Here is a 15,525-nt window from a genome sequence, read left to right on the forward strand (position 1 = left end):
ATGCAGTCTCAGCCTGTGCCATGTTGACCGGTTCAAATGGCTAAGTGATAAGAGTTCGCGAAGACTAGTGCAAATGTACTTGGTGGAGAGGGACTAAGCGAGGAAGAAGGAAAGAAGGAAGAGAAAGAAGAATAGGACCATTTAAAACAGTGTACATAGCGAGTGTGGGGGTGGCGAATGCGCCCGCCCTGTGTCGCACATGTAGAGTATACATGTTATAATTAACGTTTCTTTTTTTTCTTCATTCGATGGACACGCGCGCGCGCGTGGTGGAAACGCGCGGACGTGTCGCTGCGGACCGGCCGGGACCGACTTTTGTCTCTTCGATCTGCATCACGCGGTCAAGATCAAGTGGTTAACGACGAGTAGAAACGCAACTCGAGAGAGAAACAGAGAGAGAGCGGGAGAGAGAAAGAAAACGCGGACGAGACAACGAGGAAGGAGAGAAGCGAACGTGCGAACACAGAGAAAAGGGAGAAAAAGTATCCGCAAAAGAGGGAAAGAAAGGAAGCCAAGTTGCACACGAATACCTGTACGCCCTTGTCCCTCTTACTGTTTTCGTTTATAAGCGTTTATGAGAAGGAATAAATATATGTTTATTTTCTTTCACATCGATCTGCATCTCCATTCATTCACAGCGGAATCTGTTCTAGCGCCCCGTGCCTTTCCGAAGGAAACACGCCCGAGATGTTCCGCCCTCGAGTCTCGTCCAGTCCCCTTCGATCTTTCCGGACGCTTTCCTTCCCCCCCGGTTCCGGCCGATCAGCCGATCGTTGATCGCTCGCTCGGAAAAACGCGATATCCATCCGGATCCGCAGTGCGCCGCATCATCAAGGAGACGGTTGCGCGCCAGCTCAGCCGCCGCCTCCCGGACGGGACGCAGTGCAAGGAGTGAAAATATCATCCTCCCCTCTCACCCCCCACCCCCTAGGAGCGAAGTCGACTGTCGACTACCCTCCCCGACGCTGGTCCCGCGCGCTGTACAATTTGTTACTCGATAACGAAACGATTCTCCTCTCGTATTGTACATTCGACGCTGTATGATATAACATTGTATGATTATTACCAACGCTACGGCAAAATTATCCAATTAAGATTACAATTAACGCCGCTATTATTAGTGAGATAACGAATGCGAGAGTGTGTGCGTGAAAGATATGTGCCGCGTGTGTCGAACTAGTGGATCCTTGCGTGCGCGTGAAAGGCTGTGCTGTCCAGCTGCAAAAGAGGAAAAGAAAGAAAACCCTGACGAGCGTGTCTGTTGCCAAAGTTCCCCCTTTCGCGAGTGCGTCGAGTCAGCGGTGACGTCCGATTGTCGAAGGTCGCGCGTCGGCGAGCTTCGTCCCCGAGGTGGCAAATCAAAAGTCCCCGCTCGGGCTGTGGAAGCGGCCGCTGGACTCTCCCCCTCTCTCTTCTTCGCGGCTGAAACTACAACGAAGAGAGAAGAAAACCGCTCGCAGCCTCGTCCTCGGCGACGGCGAAGATCCGCGGCGCTCTCGCGACTTCCTTTTCCGTTCCATACCGAATTCCACTCGGAACCGAGTCTTCGGGGACTCCGCGTGTCAAGCCAGTCTTGACAGATCGCGCTCAGGAGTTACACGGCGATTCTCCCTGCGTCGAGCGTTCCGCGGAATTATCCGGAGAGGGGCGACTTTCTTCCGAAGGGCTTCTTTCGTAAGGAGATTAACGTTCCATTAGGATGTTAATGTATTAAGACGTCGAAGCCATCCGGCCCGGCGTTGACCCGGAGACAAGCCGGCGAAAAGTGTCGCCTGCGCGCTTATATCTTTCCGTTGAACGACGACGAATTGTTAAGGTTGAGCGAAAAAAAAAATCCGGTAGCGTTGGGGAAAGAAATCCGGAGGGGTCGTTGCGAGAGAAAAGCGAAGAGATATATCACGGATTTATTCTCAGGTGATGTATTCACACGCGCACGCGTGGCTTTATTATTTTGTTATTACCTTGTTGGATGTACGTCGAAGCTATCATGGACCACGGATGCGAAGGGTCGTTCGGAAATCGTTGCCATGGAATGCGAAAGATGTGGCTGAAGTGTGTATGAATGAGAGTGGCAGAGAGAGAGAGAGAGAGGGGGGGGGGGAGAGGGAGAACGAGGGAGTGGACTAAACATTTCGCTACTCGTGCGAGAGAATTCCAACCCTCCCCGGATGTATTCTGAAACAGGGAAGCGTGTAGTGTCCGCCGTTTGGCCTTTATGCTGTCTTACTTGCGATTTCGTACAAGCTTTGCGTGCAATACTGTGATAAAAGAAACAAGAATGAGTCGTTCTCTATTTCTCTTCGTCCTTTCTCCTTTTTCGAAGCGCATGCACGTACAATGTGAGACCGGCGCACGTATATAAATATATAAATATATATGTCGGGATATGGTCGCCTGTTTCCAATCGGTCCCTTAAAGCGAGTCGCAAACATCCGTTTATAATTCGCGCGTACAATTCGTTTCCGGGTACACGCACAACGTGCGCACTTTCGAATTTTTCTGTCAGGTACGAACTCGACTTGTCGACTTATCGCGGCCTATCCGGTTCTCCTTTTCGCAGCTGACCGTAAAACAATTGAGTTTAAGACCACATGGATCGGACTCTCGACAAATCTGTGTTGGATAATCGCATAATTTGGACGCATTAGCTTCGTACTGCCATCGCATTGACACATTTGTTCCTAATTGTTGCATCGCAAGTTAATATAAGTTTATATTATTGTTTGTTACATATATAGATATATTGCGAGTAAAGCGGTGTTAGCTATTAAAAGCGTGTCCCGAGACAGCACAATCTCAGTTCCACAGACAGTGGACAGATACTTATTATCTCTCTGATATTTTACGTAGACTTCCAAAATGACCATAACAATAGTGATCCCGCGGCAACGACACGAGGTTTCGGCAAGGCGTCGCGGTCATTAGCGCGCGTTTAAGGGGAGGCGATTCGAAACAGGCGGTTCTCCTGAGAGGACAGAAATATGTCCATTCTATGCGCTTCGCGCGATTATTTTCCGAAGCTAAGCGATAGATCGCTAGTTTGGCGTGTTATTTTGCATCCGCAGAGGCTACGACCTGTGAATAAATGGTTTTTGTTGAAACGATTAATTGTCGGAGTGTGTGAAACAAAAAAAATCCTGACGTCTGCATCTCGATATACCATAATGTAAATAATAATGATGTTGCCGAAAAGAAAACTACCTGCTTCTCCATCTGTTCGCATACTACCACTTTTTTTTAGGAGACTTCGTTTTAAGTTAAGAACGCGGTACGTTTCTATTACGAGCGCAATTACAACAGAATAGATGTCGGCGGATATTCTTTCTTTCACGTATTTACTGTGAAGAAAACTTACGTCAGCAGAGAGAAACGTTCGATTTCTTCATTCTTCACAGGTAAGTTTATTCTAAAAATGATAGTTTTTTTAAGTATCATGTATATATGTATATATATATAAGATAAAAATGTGTTATATATGTCTATATATGTACATGTAATTATGTATATATACTTATATATGTATATATAAGATATATGTTTATTATATTACAGTACACATTTTACGACCATCGTGCCAAATTTCTGTAGCTTTTCAACGCTTTGTATCGAGTCCGCGATTGGTTACATTGACAATTGTTAGGAAAACTATTGACCGTGCTACGCGTAATTGGTTCGAAACAAACGGTAGATCAAACAGATCCAGAACTAACTGGTTTCGTTTCGTTTAGCTGCGCTTTCTTACGCTCTTCATTGTGTAACTACGCATACATTTCCATTGAAAAAGAGAAGAGTAAATGGAACAAAATTGTAAGAAAGTGTAGCTGAAGTTATAAGCGTGGTCTACAATGGCAGTAGGAGTAGTGGATTAAGGCTGTAAGACGTCGGAGTAAGCTCGTGTTTCCGGTGTAGTAGGCGTAGAGTAAGGCTGTAAGCAAAATGGTTCAATTCCATTTCGTACGACCTACTCCCTTACTCTCAGCCACTGATAATCAGTTCACGAAATAGGTTAAAGTTGAAACCCTGATCTCGTTTGCGCCTGTTCACAGGCCGAACCCACCACCTCCGAATAGATCTCTTCGTTTGCATAATACGCCATTGAAGAGTCAAGAGCTGACTCCATAATAATATAAATAACACAAATCCATCCAATTCTTCGCACATCCATATTCACCAACAACGGTAACATTTGTGTAATAACATTGGTTAACACTGATTGGCTCATTATAATCCTTACTCTACGCCATTGTAGACACTCGGGCGTAAAGGGACCTTAATCCTACAGCCTATGTCTAACGCCTACTTCTTTAATCCACTACTCCTACTGCCATTGTAGACCACGCTATAGATCTAGCAATGGTGTTAGTCAAGTACGGAGTAGAATCACTATTCCATGCATTGTTCCTTCTGATGTACGCCGTATCTCCTTTGTAGCTCCTCCTCCATCGCCTGCAGCTGCTCCCTGCTCTGCTCCTGCGTCATCTGCTCCATCAACTCGTGATTGTAAGTGGAGTGCAACATCAGAGCCAGCACACCGGCTCGCGTCGCCATGTTCGACCGAATCTGCCTCTCTTGCTCGACGAGCTCGTCGATCTTGAGCCACTGCCTCACCCTCTCCATGTCGATCTCCGCGCGTCGCAGCTTCTCCCACATGTAGTGCTTCACGCAGCTCTTCTTAGGCGCGCGACAGAATTCGCCTGTGGCGTCGAACACGTTCGTGACTAACGGGCAACCGCACACCTCGGTGTCGCCGATCTTCGGATCCTTGCAGTGCTCGGGACAGAGGACGCGCAGTCTCTTGCAGTATGTCCTGTTCCCAGGATTGAAGAAGTCGCAGAACATCACTTGGCCCTCGATGCGCGTCTTGAAGATCGAGCCGAAGGACGCTTGCGACTCGTACTGCAAAATACAAGCTGAATAAGCGTTTCTATTTCGCGGAAAAACTCATATAAAATAAAACCAGTATCGACTTATTAACTCGAATGAGATCGGGAAAGATGACAAGTGCGTAGACACACAATATTTCAAGCGTTTACACGAATTCTCCCAAAGGAAGAAAATCAAATCCAAGTGATCGACAGGTGCCGTAATCTTCCGTGACACACACTTTGTTGGTACCTTATTGAAACACTTTTCCATATGTTTAACGGCGGTTCTCGAGTTGACCTCGTGGCCGCACGTTATACAGTACATGCTACTCTCCGTGTCGTCGTTGTCGTCCACCTCGGCTTGCGGATCGATGGACGCGTGCTTGGCGCGCTCGACAATGCGGTCCAGCTCGACGTGTCTCTTCTCCAGCTCCTGCAGTATCCTACGAACGTCGTGCTGCTGCCTTCTCACGGTTTCCAAGGCACGTCGATTATTCTGCTCGGCGATGCACGCGGTCAACGACCACTCCTGTATCCGCTGTGGCAACACCTGGTAGATCCTGCTGGTCGCCAGCTTCAAGCCACAATCGTCGGAGCAGTATTTGCTGCCTGGCCGCGACTGTCTCGTGCACGCCGGTCCGTAGCAGTGGCGCGGCGGCTCCAGGTAATCGTTCCTCTCGTTACTAGAGTCCCTCTTCCGCCTCTTGGTCAGCTTGGTCCCCTTGTTGAGACTCTTGGAAGGCTTCAGTGGGTCGCCGAGGACGCGGCAGGTACGTTGGATACATCTGAGCTTCAGTCGCACCGAAGGTCCGAATTTCTTTAGGTGCCTGCGTGTACGAGAGACCCAAGATGGTTAATTCTACATAGGCGAGACTGCCTCGCGCAAACGACGGCCTCGTTTCTTCGTAAGTTACCTGCAGGCGTCGCACTTCCCACAGTTTTCCATGCGCAGGCAGCCCGTACATTCTCCGCAACGCTTGGAGGATTTCTTCTCCACGCTGGGGCCCCACGGCGCGTCGTACTCGTACCGAAGTGCCCTCTCCTTCTCCTTGTCCTTGTACTTCCTGTGTTTCCTGTCATCCTGGTCGGTCCTGCGCGGCTTGTATCGCGTTATCAACGTCGAGTCTTCCTCTCTGCAACGCTGCGCACAAATAAATAATCGATTACGTCGGGCTGCCTCACGTCGTTAGTTTCAAAAGACACGCTCGTTCGAAGAGCTCACTTACAACGCAGAAAAATTGCTTTATGTGCTTCGCGTCCTTTTCGGTTATGTTTATGCAGTCACCGTGGTACCACTCCTCGCACGCGTCGCATCCTCTGAAATAATTCCAAGCGCAGGGATTACAATCCTGTCGCAAAGCGCATCGGGTTTAGACAAGGATAGCTCTGGGCATCTCGACAGGTTTACTCACATCATAAAGCGAGAGCTGTCCGAGCTTCTACAAATGCAGTACGCTTGGCCGTCCTGTTTCAGTAACGTTGCAATCTTGCTCTTCCTCTCCGGCAGCATAAACTGCTTCGCTATCTCCTCCTTCTGAGCATACCAAGAGAGATCAGTCCAAGTATGTCCTTTTTATAATCCTCTGTTGCGAGATAGTAGATTATCAACGTCTAAATTTAATCACAAATCTTTTGTGCAACTACTACAGGATCTAACGATCAATTTTCCACTAAACAGATTTCACTCCAAGGGCAATAAATTCATGGTGAAACCAACAGATAACGCCTATTATTTAATTTAGCAGAAACTCCGATATCTCATAATAGGGGACTTTCTTCTAATAAAGAGGTTACACGGTCGTTTTCAGATGCTGCAGTTCACAAAAGACTCGTGTGAAGTAAATACTGCTGTGAATTGTACATACGACGACGTTGTCGCTTACAAAGTCAACGAACAATTGTATTTTACTTAATATACAGCCGCATGCGCGACTCTCTTCAATCCTCACCGACAAGCTGTGCTGCCTTTTATCCGACATGGCGAGGTGAATTGGCAGTAACACGAGAAAAAGTGACGCAGCTTCTCTATTTGGTTCTACGATACTTTTATATTACATTATTTACACGCGTCCCCGTTTGTGACAAAGTTTCACGACCGCATCCAAGCCACGAGCGTCCAAGCGAGCAATCTCGCCGCCATGTTGATCGGCGCTGTCGGTAACACGGCACAGTCGGTGGTGCAGGACGGAGTTTATGAAAATGAGAATCCGGGAATGAAATTGAATGAAATACTGTGAAATTAGATGAAAGTTAATTAATATTACTAAAAATTAGTGAAAAAATGTTAGAAATGTTGTATATTATGAAATTTGCAGAATTTCACTGAAAATAAATTTTTTAATGAGAAATTGCTGAAATGACAATGAAATTGGGTCAATTGCAAGAGATTTTCAACCAAATTTCAGCAAATTTCATTACGTTTTCAGCAAAATTTTTCCATCAGGGTGCCGCTGCAGCAGTCAATCCGACGTTAGGTTGGCGTCTCGGTGCTGCTATCTGTCCTTAGCTTGTCGTTGCCGGATCCTCATTCTCAGAACGCACTTTTAAATATGCCCGAGATGCCCTTTTTAGGTCTAAGGACGATCCTTGTGGCACACCCGAATGAGTAGATAGACGAGCACAAATAGCCGTAGACCATTTATGGACTTAAGTGCCATTTCTAACATAAGAACAAGTTAAAAATCATAGTGAAATCATACAAAATCATGCTTTAGTATGATGGCCGTACTAAAATATCCGTGTACATTTTTCCACTTAGATGAGCAGAATCAAGGCCTTCACATAAAATTCCGTAAGGACGTAATTTCAAGTCAAATGTCAAATTGCTAAGATACTAGGGCGATTTGTACATTTATGTGCTTTACAAGCAAGTTGGAAACGAACGCCATGCGATTTATTTCGCGCAATGTGATTTCTTATTTTAAAACTATGGAATGTAGAAGATACTTTCACAAAGTGAATTACGCATTAAACAAAACTGACATGTAATAAGATTTAAACGTTGATCAGAAGCTAAAGCTACGTTACATAGAATTGATCATATTTAAAAGTATCGAATAGCAGAAATAAAATATCAAACATTCGCACTCGAGATGAGAGAGCAAAGTCGCCAGTGTGAAAGGACCGCGACACTTGCAATATTTCATATTTATTAGAAACTATACAACAACAATTATATCACAGGAATATATCCTAAAGTACAACGTACGCGGGCCATGTCAGCGGTGCCGCGTACAATTTCTTCCAGTCTCGTAACAAAGACGCGCGTGTGAAAAATACTTTGAGAAATGTCACAACATCCGCGTACATTCCTGGACCACGGGGTCCTCCTCCTCTCCTTCCTCTAAAAAAATTCTCCTATGATCGACATTCGTTGTAGGAATGGTTGAGCCTGGCAGGACAAGATCTGATAGTTGTGTCGCGCCGTGACGTTGGTCGGATAGAGATTCCCGCGTCGGATGTTCTCCAGCATTATCTGCGGCTCGAATCTGGTCCTCGCGGGACCCGGCGTGGCGTTGCGCCGCGCTCCGCCCTCCGCGGCGAGTCCGGGTGCGGCGTACCGCCCGTCGGACAGTATCGGCGACTCGAAGCCCTCGTCGACGCCCTCGCTGTCGTCGGCCTTGTACATCGCCGACGAGGGCGCGAGGACCTGGGCCGTCGGCAAGCGGACGCTTCGATTCGAGGTCTCCGCGTCCTCGCGGCCGGCGGAATCCGACGACGGGTCCGTCGACGAGGCGTTCGGCGACAGGGCGCTCTCGTTGAGAGCGGCGTCCTTCCGCCCGACCGCGGGGAAGTAGATCCGTCTGATCTCGGACAGCTTCGCTATCGCGATCGGCAGCACTTCTGGGTCCCCCCCGCTGGTGACGTCCACCTCGCGATAAGACACGTTCGGCGAGGAGTCGTCCGCGGCATCGTCGGCGGCGGCGTCCGGCGCGTTCTCCTGCGTCGGCAGGAACCTCCTGAGGATCGGCCTCTTGTCCGGAAAGATCTCCTGCGCCGGCCGGCAGCAGTACAGGGCGCCGGGATCGATCGGGTGGGCCTCGGTGTTGAAGATATACCCGCCGGCGTCCACCACGCACTGGCCCCACTGCGTGTCGATGATCTCGCCCTCGGAGCCGGTGTTGTGGATAAAGTTGTCGGTGTCGAAGAGGAGGTACAGGTACTTGGTGGTCTCCGCGAGGAAGAAGGACTCCATTCGGTCCGCCTTGCGATGGTCCCGGACGTCGTTGATGGTCGCGTAGCCGCACGTGGTCTTGGCGCTGTGCTGCAGGCTCCTGAGGATGTCCACGCCCACCTGGATCAGATACGGGTCCCTGGTTGCCCTGTAAAGATACATGACGGACTCGATGAGCTCGGGCCTGAGGGGGTAGCCCTCCCGGTTGGTCCCCGCCTCGGCCTGCGGTATGTTGTAGAACTCCGGGGTGAATCCGAATTGCTTCCAGACGCGGTGGTAGTTGTGCAGGGACTTCATCGCGTCGCCGATCTCGCCGAAGAGGCTCAGCACGCCGGGCCAGTAAGCGTCCAGGGACTGAAAGACCGGCAGGGTCACCTGACCCTTGGTCATGGAGACCCAGAGATGCCAGTCCTCCCGGCGAATGTACTTCTCGATTGCCCGCTTGTGCTCCTGGAATATCGACGCCAGCAGGGGATCCTGAAACAGCAACGTACCCTTGGCCAGGTACTCGAAGTAGGAGTCGACGCCGGCGCCGATGCCGGAATCCTGGGCGGTCCAGTGGCCGGTGAGGACGTCAATGTGATTGCCGACTAGGCCGATGCTGGATCTGTAGTAGTGCAGCGCCTTGACGGCGTTCATGGCCACCTCCTCGTAGAGCGGGTCGCCGGTCAGGCGGGAGAGGGTGCCGAACTCGAGCAGGAAGGTGCCGATGCCGGCGGTGCACGTGATGCTGGTCTCGCCCTCCGGCACGCCGTACTTGAGATTCACCGTGCCGTACGGCATCCCCGTGGGTGTGTCGAACGCGGCGATCAGCCGCCTGGCCATGTCCTCGGCGAGGCGCAGCAGCGGGCCGTTGCAGGGCCAGCCGGGCTCGAGCCTGACGCCGGCCCGGCGCGACAGCAGGTGGGCGCTCAGCAGCCCGCCGACCACCCGGATGTTCGTCTCGAACACCGACACGTTGATGTTGGCCTCGAAGTTGGCGCGCGAGCTGCCGATCAGCTCGGCGACGCGGCGGAACTCGGAGTAGTTGCCCATCACCGCGAGCGTGTCGAGGGCGTCGATCAGGGTCAGGGAGAAGCTGCCCCACGTGTCGAAGCCGTCGCAGCTCAGCGAGCGCAGCTCGTCGTACGGGTAGGCGTGCGTCAGGTAGCCGGAGTACGCGTAATCGAACATGGAACGCACCTCCTCGCGCAGCCCGGCCAGCTCCCGCCTCCCGTACTCCCGCAGGCCGCTCACCAGGACGAGCAAGCCGAGGACCGAGCCCGCACGCAGGAGAATCATCGCTCAGCCGCCGACTCCGTCGTCACCGTGCATCGTCCGGCCTGTCCCGCGACGTTACGCGGTGCGACGCGAGCCACGAGCGCCCCGCGTTCGCCACGTAATCAAAACAATCCCGCCGCCGTCACCCGTAAACATCGCGTGCCGTCCAACCTAACCTAACCTATTCACTCGTATCTGTGCTCTTCGCGGCCCGCGACCACGTACGCGCGGAGCTGTAGGCGCGCGCGCGGCACCCGCGCGCGATGCGGACTCTCGGCTGTTTCCTACGCCGTTTCTTCGTTCGCGGGGACAAGAAGAGCGCGGATTTGCGCGACGCTCGAGACTGATCCCGTCACGACCACCGGCTGATCTCGGCGCGACCTAACCAAAGCGACCGAGCGGGGAACCTCGAGCTCGAGCCGTTGCGAACGCCGGAAGACCAACGTCGCGCGGAGCTAGCGAAAGTTGCACCAGGGTAATTCCTAGGCGAGTTGAGAGCGTTCTTTGTACAAAGAAAGCGCGTTTGCGTCACGGAGCACACACTGCGGCTCTCGCGGGGACCATGGAGCTGGAAACGCTGCTGCGAAGCCGCGCTTCGGCGAGGAACTGTACGTATACGTCATGTTACCAAGTAGAAATCGTTGTTTCTTCTAAAAATACGCCGTGTGCTGTTACAGCGGACGAGAGTTCTCAAGACGACGAGAAGAAGGAAGACGAGTACTTCGAGAAGATGTATCAGCAGTGGAAGGGCGTGAAGGCCAAGGACGACTCCACTTACAAAGTCATACCGAAATTCTACTTCAAGGTACCTACTCGTGTCTCGCGTTTCAATCTCGCACTTGGATCACTGCGAAGCGTTGAAATAACGAAACTTTCCACTATACGTCGTAATGGTCTTTCAGCTGCCGAAAGAGGACGAGATTCTGCCACAGAAATTGCGCGAGGAGACGCGCGCCCTGTTCCTCCAAAGGCGTTCCCGGCAGTTGCTCGACAACAACGAGCTGAAGGCGTTGTGGGTTTTACTCGACAAGCATCACAGCCCGCCCTTGTCCGGGGACGAGCAGCTGATCAATTACGAGGACTTTAAGAAAGTGGGCAAACTGGCGGGGGCAAAGTGCAGTCCGTACTTTACCGCGGTTGTCTTCGCAAAGCTGCAGCAGGGAGACCCGCACGGTAGAATTAGCATCATGGCGCTGTTTAACTACGTCATGCGGAAAGTTTGGCTGCATCAAACGAGAATCGGACTCTCCCTGTACGACATCACGGGAGAGGGTTACCTCAGGGAGTCGGTGAGTCTCTGTGGACAGCCAAGCTCTCGGTTTCATTACTTACATCTTGCTGCATTTTTGAGCGGAATATCTTTTTTTTTCGTACAAAACTATCGTAAAGAGAAGAGAGCCCCAGTTTTTCCCAGCCGGGAATACGGATGTGTTGAGAGAATAAAATCACAAAACATTCCATACTTGAAATCTTCCTCAGCGGTGAGAGTAGATTGAAAGGAGAAATCGATAGTAATGTATGCACGAGATCACAAGGAGAACGCTAATAAAAATTTGAAAGCTCCAAACTTTCTCGAGAAAGGAAATCGCGTTTACTTTGCAATTCTCTAAATCTGTTTTAGCTTTTGTACCTCAATTACGCCTAACGGTGCGCCCTTTTAATCGTACTTCTTTATTTACAGGACTTGGAGAATTATATCTTGGAACTGATACCAACGCTGCCGCAACTCGAGGGCCTGGAGAAGTCCTTCCATTCGTTCTACGTGTGCACGGCAGTCCGGAAATTTCTATTCTTCCTAGACCCGCTGCGAACTGGACGAGTTCGTATTCAGGATATTTTAGCGTGCAGTTTTCTGGACGATCTTCTGGAATTGCGAGACGAGGATCTGCCGAAAGATCTGCAGGAGGCGAATTGGTTCTCCGCGCCGTCGGCGCTCAAGGTGTACGGACAGTACTTGAATCTTGACAAAGACCACAACGGCATGTTGAACAAAGAGGAACTCGCTGGATACGGCACCGGCACTCTGACCGGCGTTTTCCTCGAAAGAGTGTTTCAAGAGTGTCTGACCTACGAGGGCGAGATGGACTACAAGACGTATCTGGATTTTGTTTTGGCGCTGGAGAATCGGCACGAACCACAGAGCCTTCACTACCTCTTTCGGATTCTCGATATTAACAATCGCGGATACTTGGATACCTTTTGCCTCAACTATTTCTTCAGGGTGCGTATTGCGTCCCTGTTTACTGCGTTCAGCAGAAAAGGCAGTTTGGTAAGCGCTTCGTGATTCTTTGTCACGCTTTCTATATTTAGATCCAACAGAAGGCAAGAGTCAATCGTTAAAGAATCACCGTGCGCTCGGTAAGCTGCTTTTTCTGCTGAGTGCAGTTACTGCAATTTTCTCCGCAGCTTCTGAATCAAGAGGTGTCACTTTGCAGGCTATACAAGAACAGATGACGATGCACGGGCAAGAACCAGTTAGCTTTGAAGATGTCAAAGACGAGATATTCGATATGGTGAAGCCAGCCGATCCGTGCAGAATTACGTTGCAGGACTTGCTGTCTTGGTAAGAAGATCCCGCGAATGTAATGCATTGCAATGCGAATACCGCGATACGTTATAACTGACCTGAAACTGTTCCGATTGCAAAAGCGGACAAGGCGACACAATGGTCAGCATCTTGATCGAGTTCCATGGCTTTTGGGCGTACGAGAATCGCGAAGCCATGGCGGCTGACACCGGGGACGAGTCGTCCCACGTATGACGAAGCACTTCTCATCCCAGAATACGAGACAAACGTCCCGCCGGGACAGACGGCGCACGGCCGGACAGCAACGCCTGACACGTGTTTCGACACGACCCTGTGATTGAGACTTCGTAGTAGTGAAATAATCTTTGTAATTTATCACGTGCCAGAACTGGCAATCGCCATTGTATAACTCTTTAGGATTAATATATTCTATATCTTTATACAAGTACTTCTCGGGTGTTTCTCGATATTTCCCAACTTCGCCGTCGCGAGTGCCTGAGGTTCAGCTGTTGCTCATACGACGCGCTTCTTGGTTTCTGTTTGACAACACACACTTTTTGCTCCGCAGACAATTCGTGCGATCATAATACAATTTGAATTTTCATATCTGTAATCCGTGCTGTACGAGTGGCTCTCCCGTGGACCAATCGCGTGGCGAGATTTAAAAACAGTGGGGTCAAATAGCGAGCTCGCACGGTCGCGTGCTCAGTAGCGTACTAGTAGATGTGACCGAGACGTTCCCGTTCGAGGGCCCAGGGGAATAAAAATATTAGCCTTCTCTTTCTAAAGCAAAGCTTGGAGCTTTAAGGCTGGCTACAAATTACATTCGTCGATAAACGTCGGTTAACTGCTAACTGGTGGTCAGTCGACTATCTGTTTCTTCTTAGCATTCATAGACGGATCTTGTATTCAAGACAGTCTTGAATTTATCTAAAGATGCTGTATGGAACATTTTATTGGCTACGGAGTATCTAAAGATGATCTTAAGACGGTCTTGAATATAAGACAGGAAGTTGACCTCTGGTTCCAGATAGCACAAGACACTCCCAAGAACATTTGAAGAATATTCTTCAAGAATATTTGGAATATTCCACAGGTCATTCTTATATATTTATCTTATGTTCGAGGAATATTCGACTGGCTCTACTATAAGTCTTTTTCGAATGTGAATAGAATAATCTATCGAATATAGCGTGTCGGTTACATATGGTATGATCACTGGTTTCACCGCCTTTTGCATAAGATACGTGTATTACACAATAAACAATGTGCGCTACATAAACTTGTAAGCTACAGAAGCGTCAATTAGGCGGCATCTAGCGTGTAAGGCCCAGGTTCGAATAGAAAGAGGAACTAGAGGCGCTAAAGCCACGTAGAGGGGCAGTTCCAAATTGTTCGAACGAGAGGACACACGGAACCGGCGAAGCTAAGAACGCGGATATATAGAGAGGGTCGCGAGGGACTGCGGACCGTGCGGGCGAGTAAAAATCGCGAACGTGAACGTGTGGCGGCGACGAAGGACTGTCGGGCGAGCACCTAAGTACGTGTCGCGAGTGGTGGGCTCTGTAAAATAGCTCGGTGTAATCGGAATCTGTGTAAACTTAAATACATGGTATAGCCTTCTGGATAACGAGAGGTGACGTACGTCCATTCGCCATAGCCCTTCCTAATTAATCCTCCCTAGAAAAAGTAAAAGAAACCCCAGACTACGGGGCGTGGAGGGAGAAGGGTGAAGTTTAAAATCTTACAAACTTGATGAATATTAAAAAGTTATTCTGAACGAATACTCCAAAGACATTCTCGACGAATATTCTGAAAACCTTCTTTGCTTTCAATATACGATTTCTAATTGTAACAAAAAATATATATATATATATATATATTTATAGAATATTCCGAAATTAGGAATATTTGCACTCCAGAAGACAATTCATAGAACTATGTGTGCTATCTGGGGATCAACAGTTAACCGACGTTTGCAAAACTGACCCTTGAAGTAGGCTGGTATTACATTTGTCGTAAACAAATGTTTTCAAGCGTGTCGATTGGTCGCAGGATAGAAAAGTTCTCGAGTATCTAGAAATGTTCTATCCTGCGGCCAATCAACGCGCTTGACAAAATTGTAACAGTATCCTTGCTTTGTCAGAAAAGTCAAGGAAGGCCACAGAAGGGCGACACGAGACTACGTCACTGCGACCAGTCTCCGTTCTGTTGCCTCTCTCTCTCTCTCTCTCGCGCGCGCGTCCCTTAGTCCCTCATCATTCTCGGTGGCGTACCGGCACGCTCGATGCACGTAGTAACCTGATCCTAGCGTGCAAGGTTCGTTATCGTCCTGGCTTCGTGTAAATCGTCTATCAGTTTCGCGCGACATCGAGGGTCCAGTTCGCTTCGCGGTGCCTCTCGCGTCTCCCCCCCCCTCCCTCCTTACGAAGTACGCGAATCTTCGCTCGGAAAGTACGCGGCGGAAGCGTAAAGGGTCGAGGAACGTCGGACGGAGCGCATCGCGCGTTATCTCGAGTTGACACGGGCACGAGGGAAGCGGAAAGAGAAAAGGAAAGCCGAGCACGGAGGGTGGAGAGGGAGGTGCGATATGCCCCCGCGAAGTGAAAGGCTCGCGTTTGGCGCGCATTTTTCGACGCGCGCGACGCTTCGGACTTCGGGCGCGTCTCGCGTGATATCGGCTCGCGAGGGGGGGGGGG

The 15,525-nt window shown here is 49.9% G+C and overlaps 4 protein-coding genes across 5 annotated transcripts in view; 2 read left to right on the forward strand and 2 right to left on the reverse strand.

Moving 5' to 3' along the window:
- Positions 1-3,497: 3,497 nt before the first annotated feature.
- Positions 3,498-7,031, reverse strand: LOC105561680 (CXXC-type zinc finger protein 1-like). Of its 2 annotated transcripts, XM_012011877.1 has the most exons (7): positions 6,815-7,031; positions 6,278-6,399; positions 6,092-6,182; positions 5,780-6,006; positions 5,116-5,692; positions 4,358-4,896; positions 3,498-3,849 (listed from the first exon to the last, which is right to left on the reverse strand). In XM_012011877.1, exons 1-6 carry the CDS (start codon positions 6,842-6,844, stop codon positions 4,384-4,386), a joined length of 1,560 nt encoding a protein of 519 aa, XP_011867267.1. In that variant the 5' UTR covers positions 6,845-7,031; the 3' UTR covers positions 3,498-3,849; positions 4,358-4,383. The 2 variants fall into 2 exon arrangements, with proteins under 2 accessions (XP_011867267.1, XP_011867266.1); XM_012011876.1 differs by having other exon boundaries at positions 3,498-4,896.
- Positions 7,032-7,945: 914 nt separating this feature from the next.
- LOC105561679 (ER degradation-enhancing alpha-mannosidase-like protein 2) lies at positions 7,946-10,434 on the reverse strand. The gene has a single exon (XM_012011875.1). It carries the CDS (start codon positions 10,318-10,320, stop codon positions 8,209-8,211), a length of 2,112 nt encoding a protein of 703 aa, XP_011867265.1. The 5' UTR covers positions 10,321-10,434; the 3' UTR covers positions 7,946-8,208.
- Positions 10,435-10,573: 139 nt separating this feature from the next.
- Positions 10,574-13,274, forward strand: LOC105561678 (serine/threonine-protein phosphatase 2A regulatory subunit B'' subunit gamma-like). Its single transcript, XM_012011874.1, has 6 exons — positions 10,574-10,907; positions 10,977-11,104; positions 11,202-11,588; positions 11,981-12,520; positions 12,735-12,862; positions 12,949-13,274. The coding sequence occupies exons 1-6, from the start codon at positions 10,862-10,864 to the stop codon at positions 13,058-13,060; spliced, it is 1,341 nt and encodes a 446-aa protein (XP_011867264.1). The 5' UTR covers positions 10,574-10,861; the 3' UTR covers positions 13,061-13,274.
- Positions 13,275-15,113: 1,839 nt separating this feature from the next.
- The window catches only part of LOC105561681 (actin-binding protein anillin), an 8,312-nt gene continuing 7,900 nt past the window's right edge, over positions 15,114-15,525 (forward strand). Inside the window, exon 1 of the mRNA XM_012011879.1 lies at positions 15,114-15,145. The gene's annotated coding sequence lies outside the window, so the exon portion shown is untranslated. The remainder of the gene's footprint in view (positions 15,146-15,525) is intronic.

The sequence above is a fragment of the Vollenhovia emeryi genome, unplaced genomic scaffold (assembly GCF_000949405.1).
Source record: "Vollenhovia emeryi isolate VEMERY1.0 unplaced genomic scaffold, V.emery_V1.0 DF939203.1, whole genome shotgun sequence".
Classification (NCBI taxonomy): Eukaryota; Metazoa; Arthropoda; class Insecta; order Hymenoptera; family Formicidae; genus Vollenhovia; species Vollenhovia emeryi.

Coding starts and splice junctions, on each gene's coding strand:
- LOC105561680 (XM_012011877.1), bottom strand. CDS start 6,844: ATGTCGGATAAAAGGCAGCACAGCTTGTCG. Junction 6,400..6,814: donor AAAGGCAGCACAGCTTGTCG/GTGAGGATTGAA, acceptor TGGTATGCTCAG/AAGGAGGAGATAGCGAAGCA. Junction 5,693..5,779: donor GGGAAGTGCGACGCCTGCAG/GTAACTTACGAA, acceptor TCGTACACGCAG/GCACCTAAAGAAATTCGGAC.
- LOC105561679 (XM_012011875.1), bottom strand. CDS start 10,320: ATGATTCTCCTGCGTGCGGGCTCGGTCCTCGGCTTGCTCGTCCTGGTG.
- LOC105561678 (XM_012011874.1), top strand. CDS start 10,862: ATGGAGCTGGAAACGCTGCTGCGAAGCCGCGCTTCGGCGAGGAACT. Junction 11,105..11,201: donor TACCGAAATTCTACTTCAAG/GTACCTACTCGT, acceptor ATGGTCTTTCAG/CTGCCGAAAGAGGACGAGAT. Junction 11,589..11,980: donor AGGGTTACCTCAGGGAGTCG/GTGAGTCTCTGT, acceptor CTTTATTTACAG/GACTTGGAGAATTATATCTT.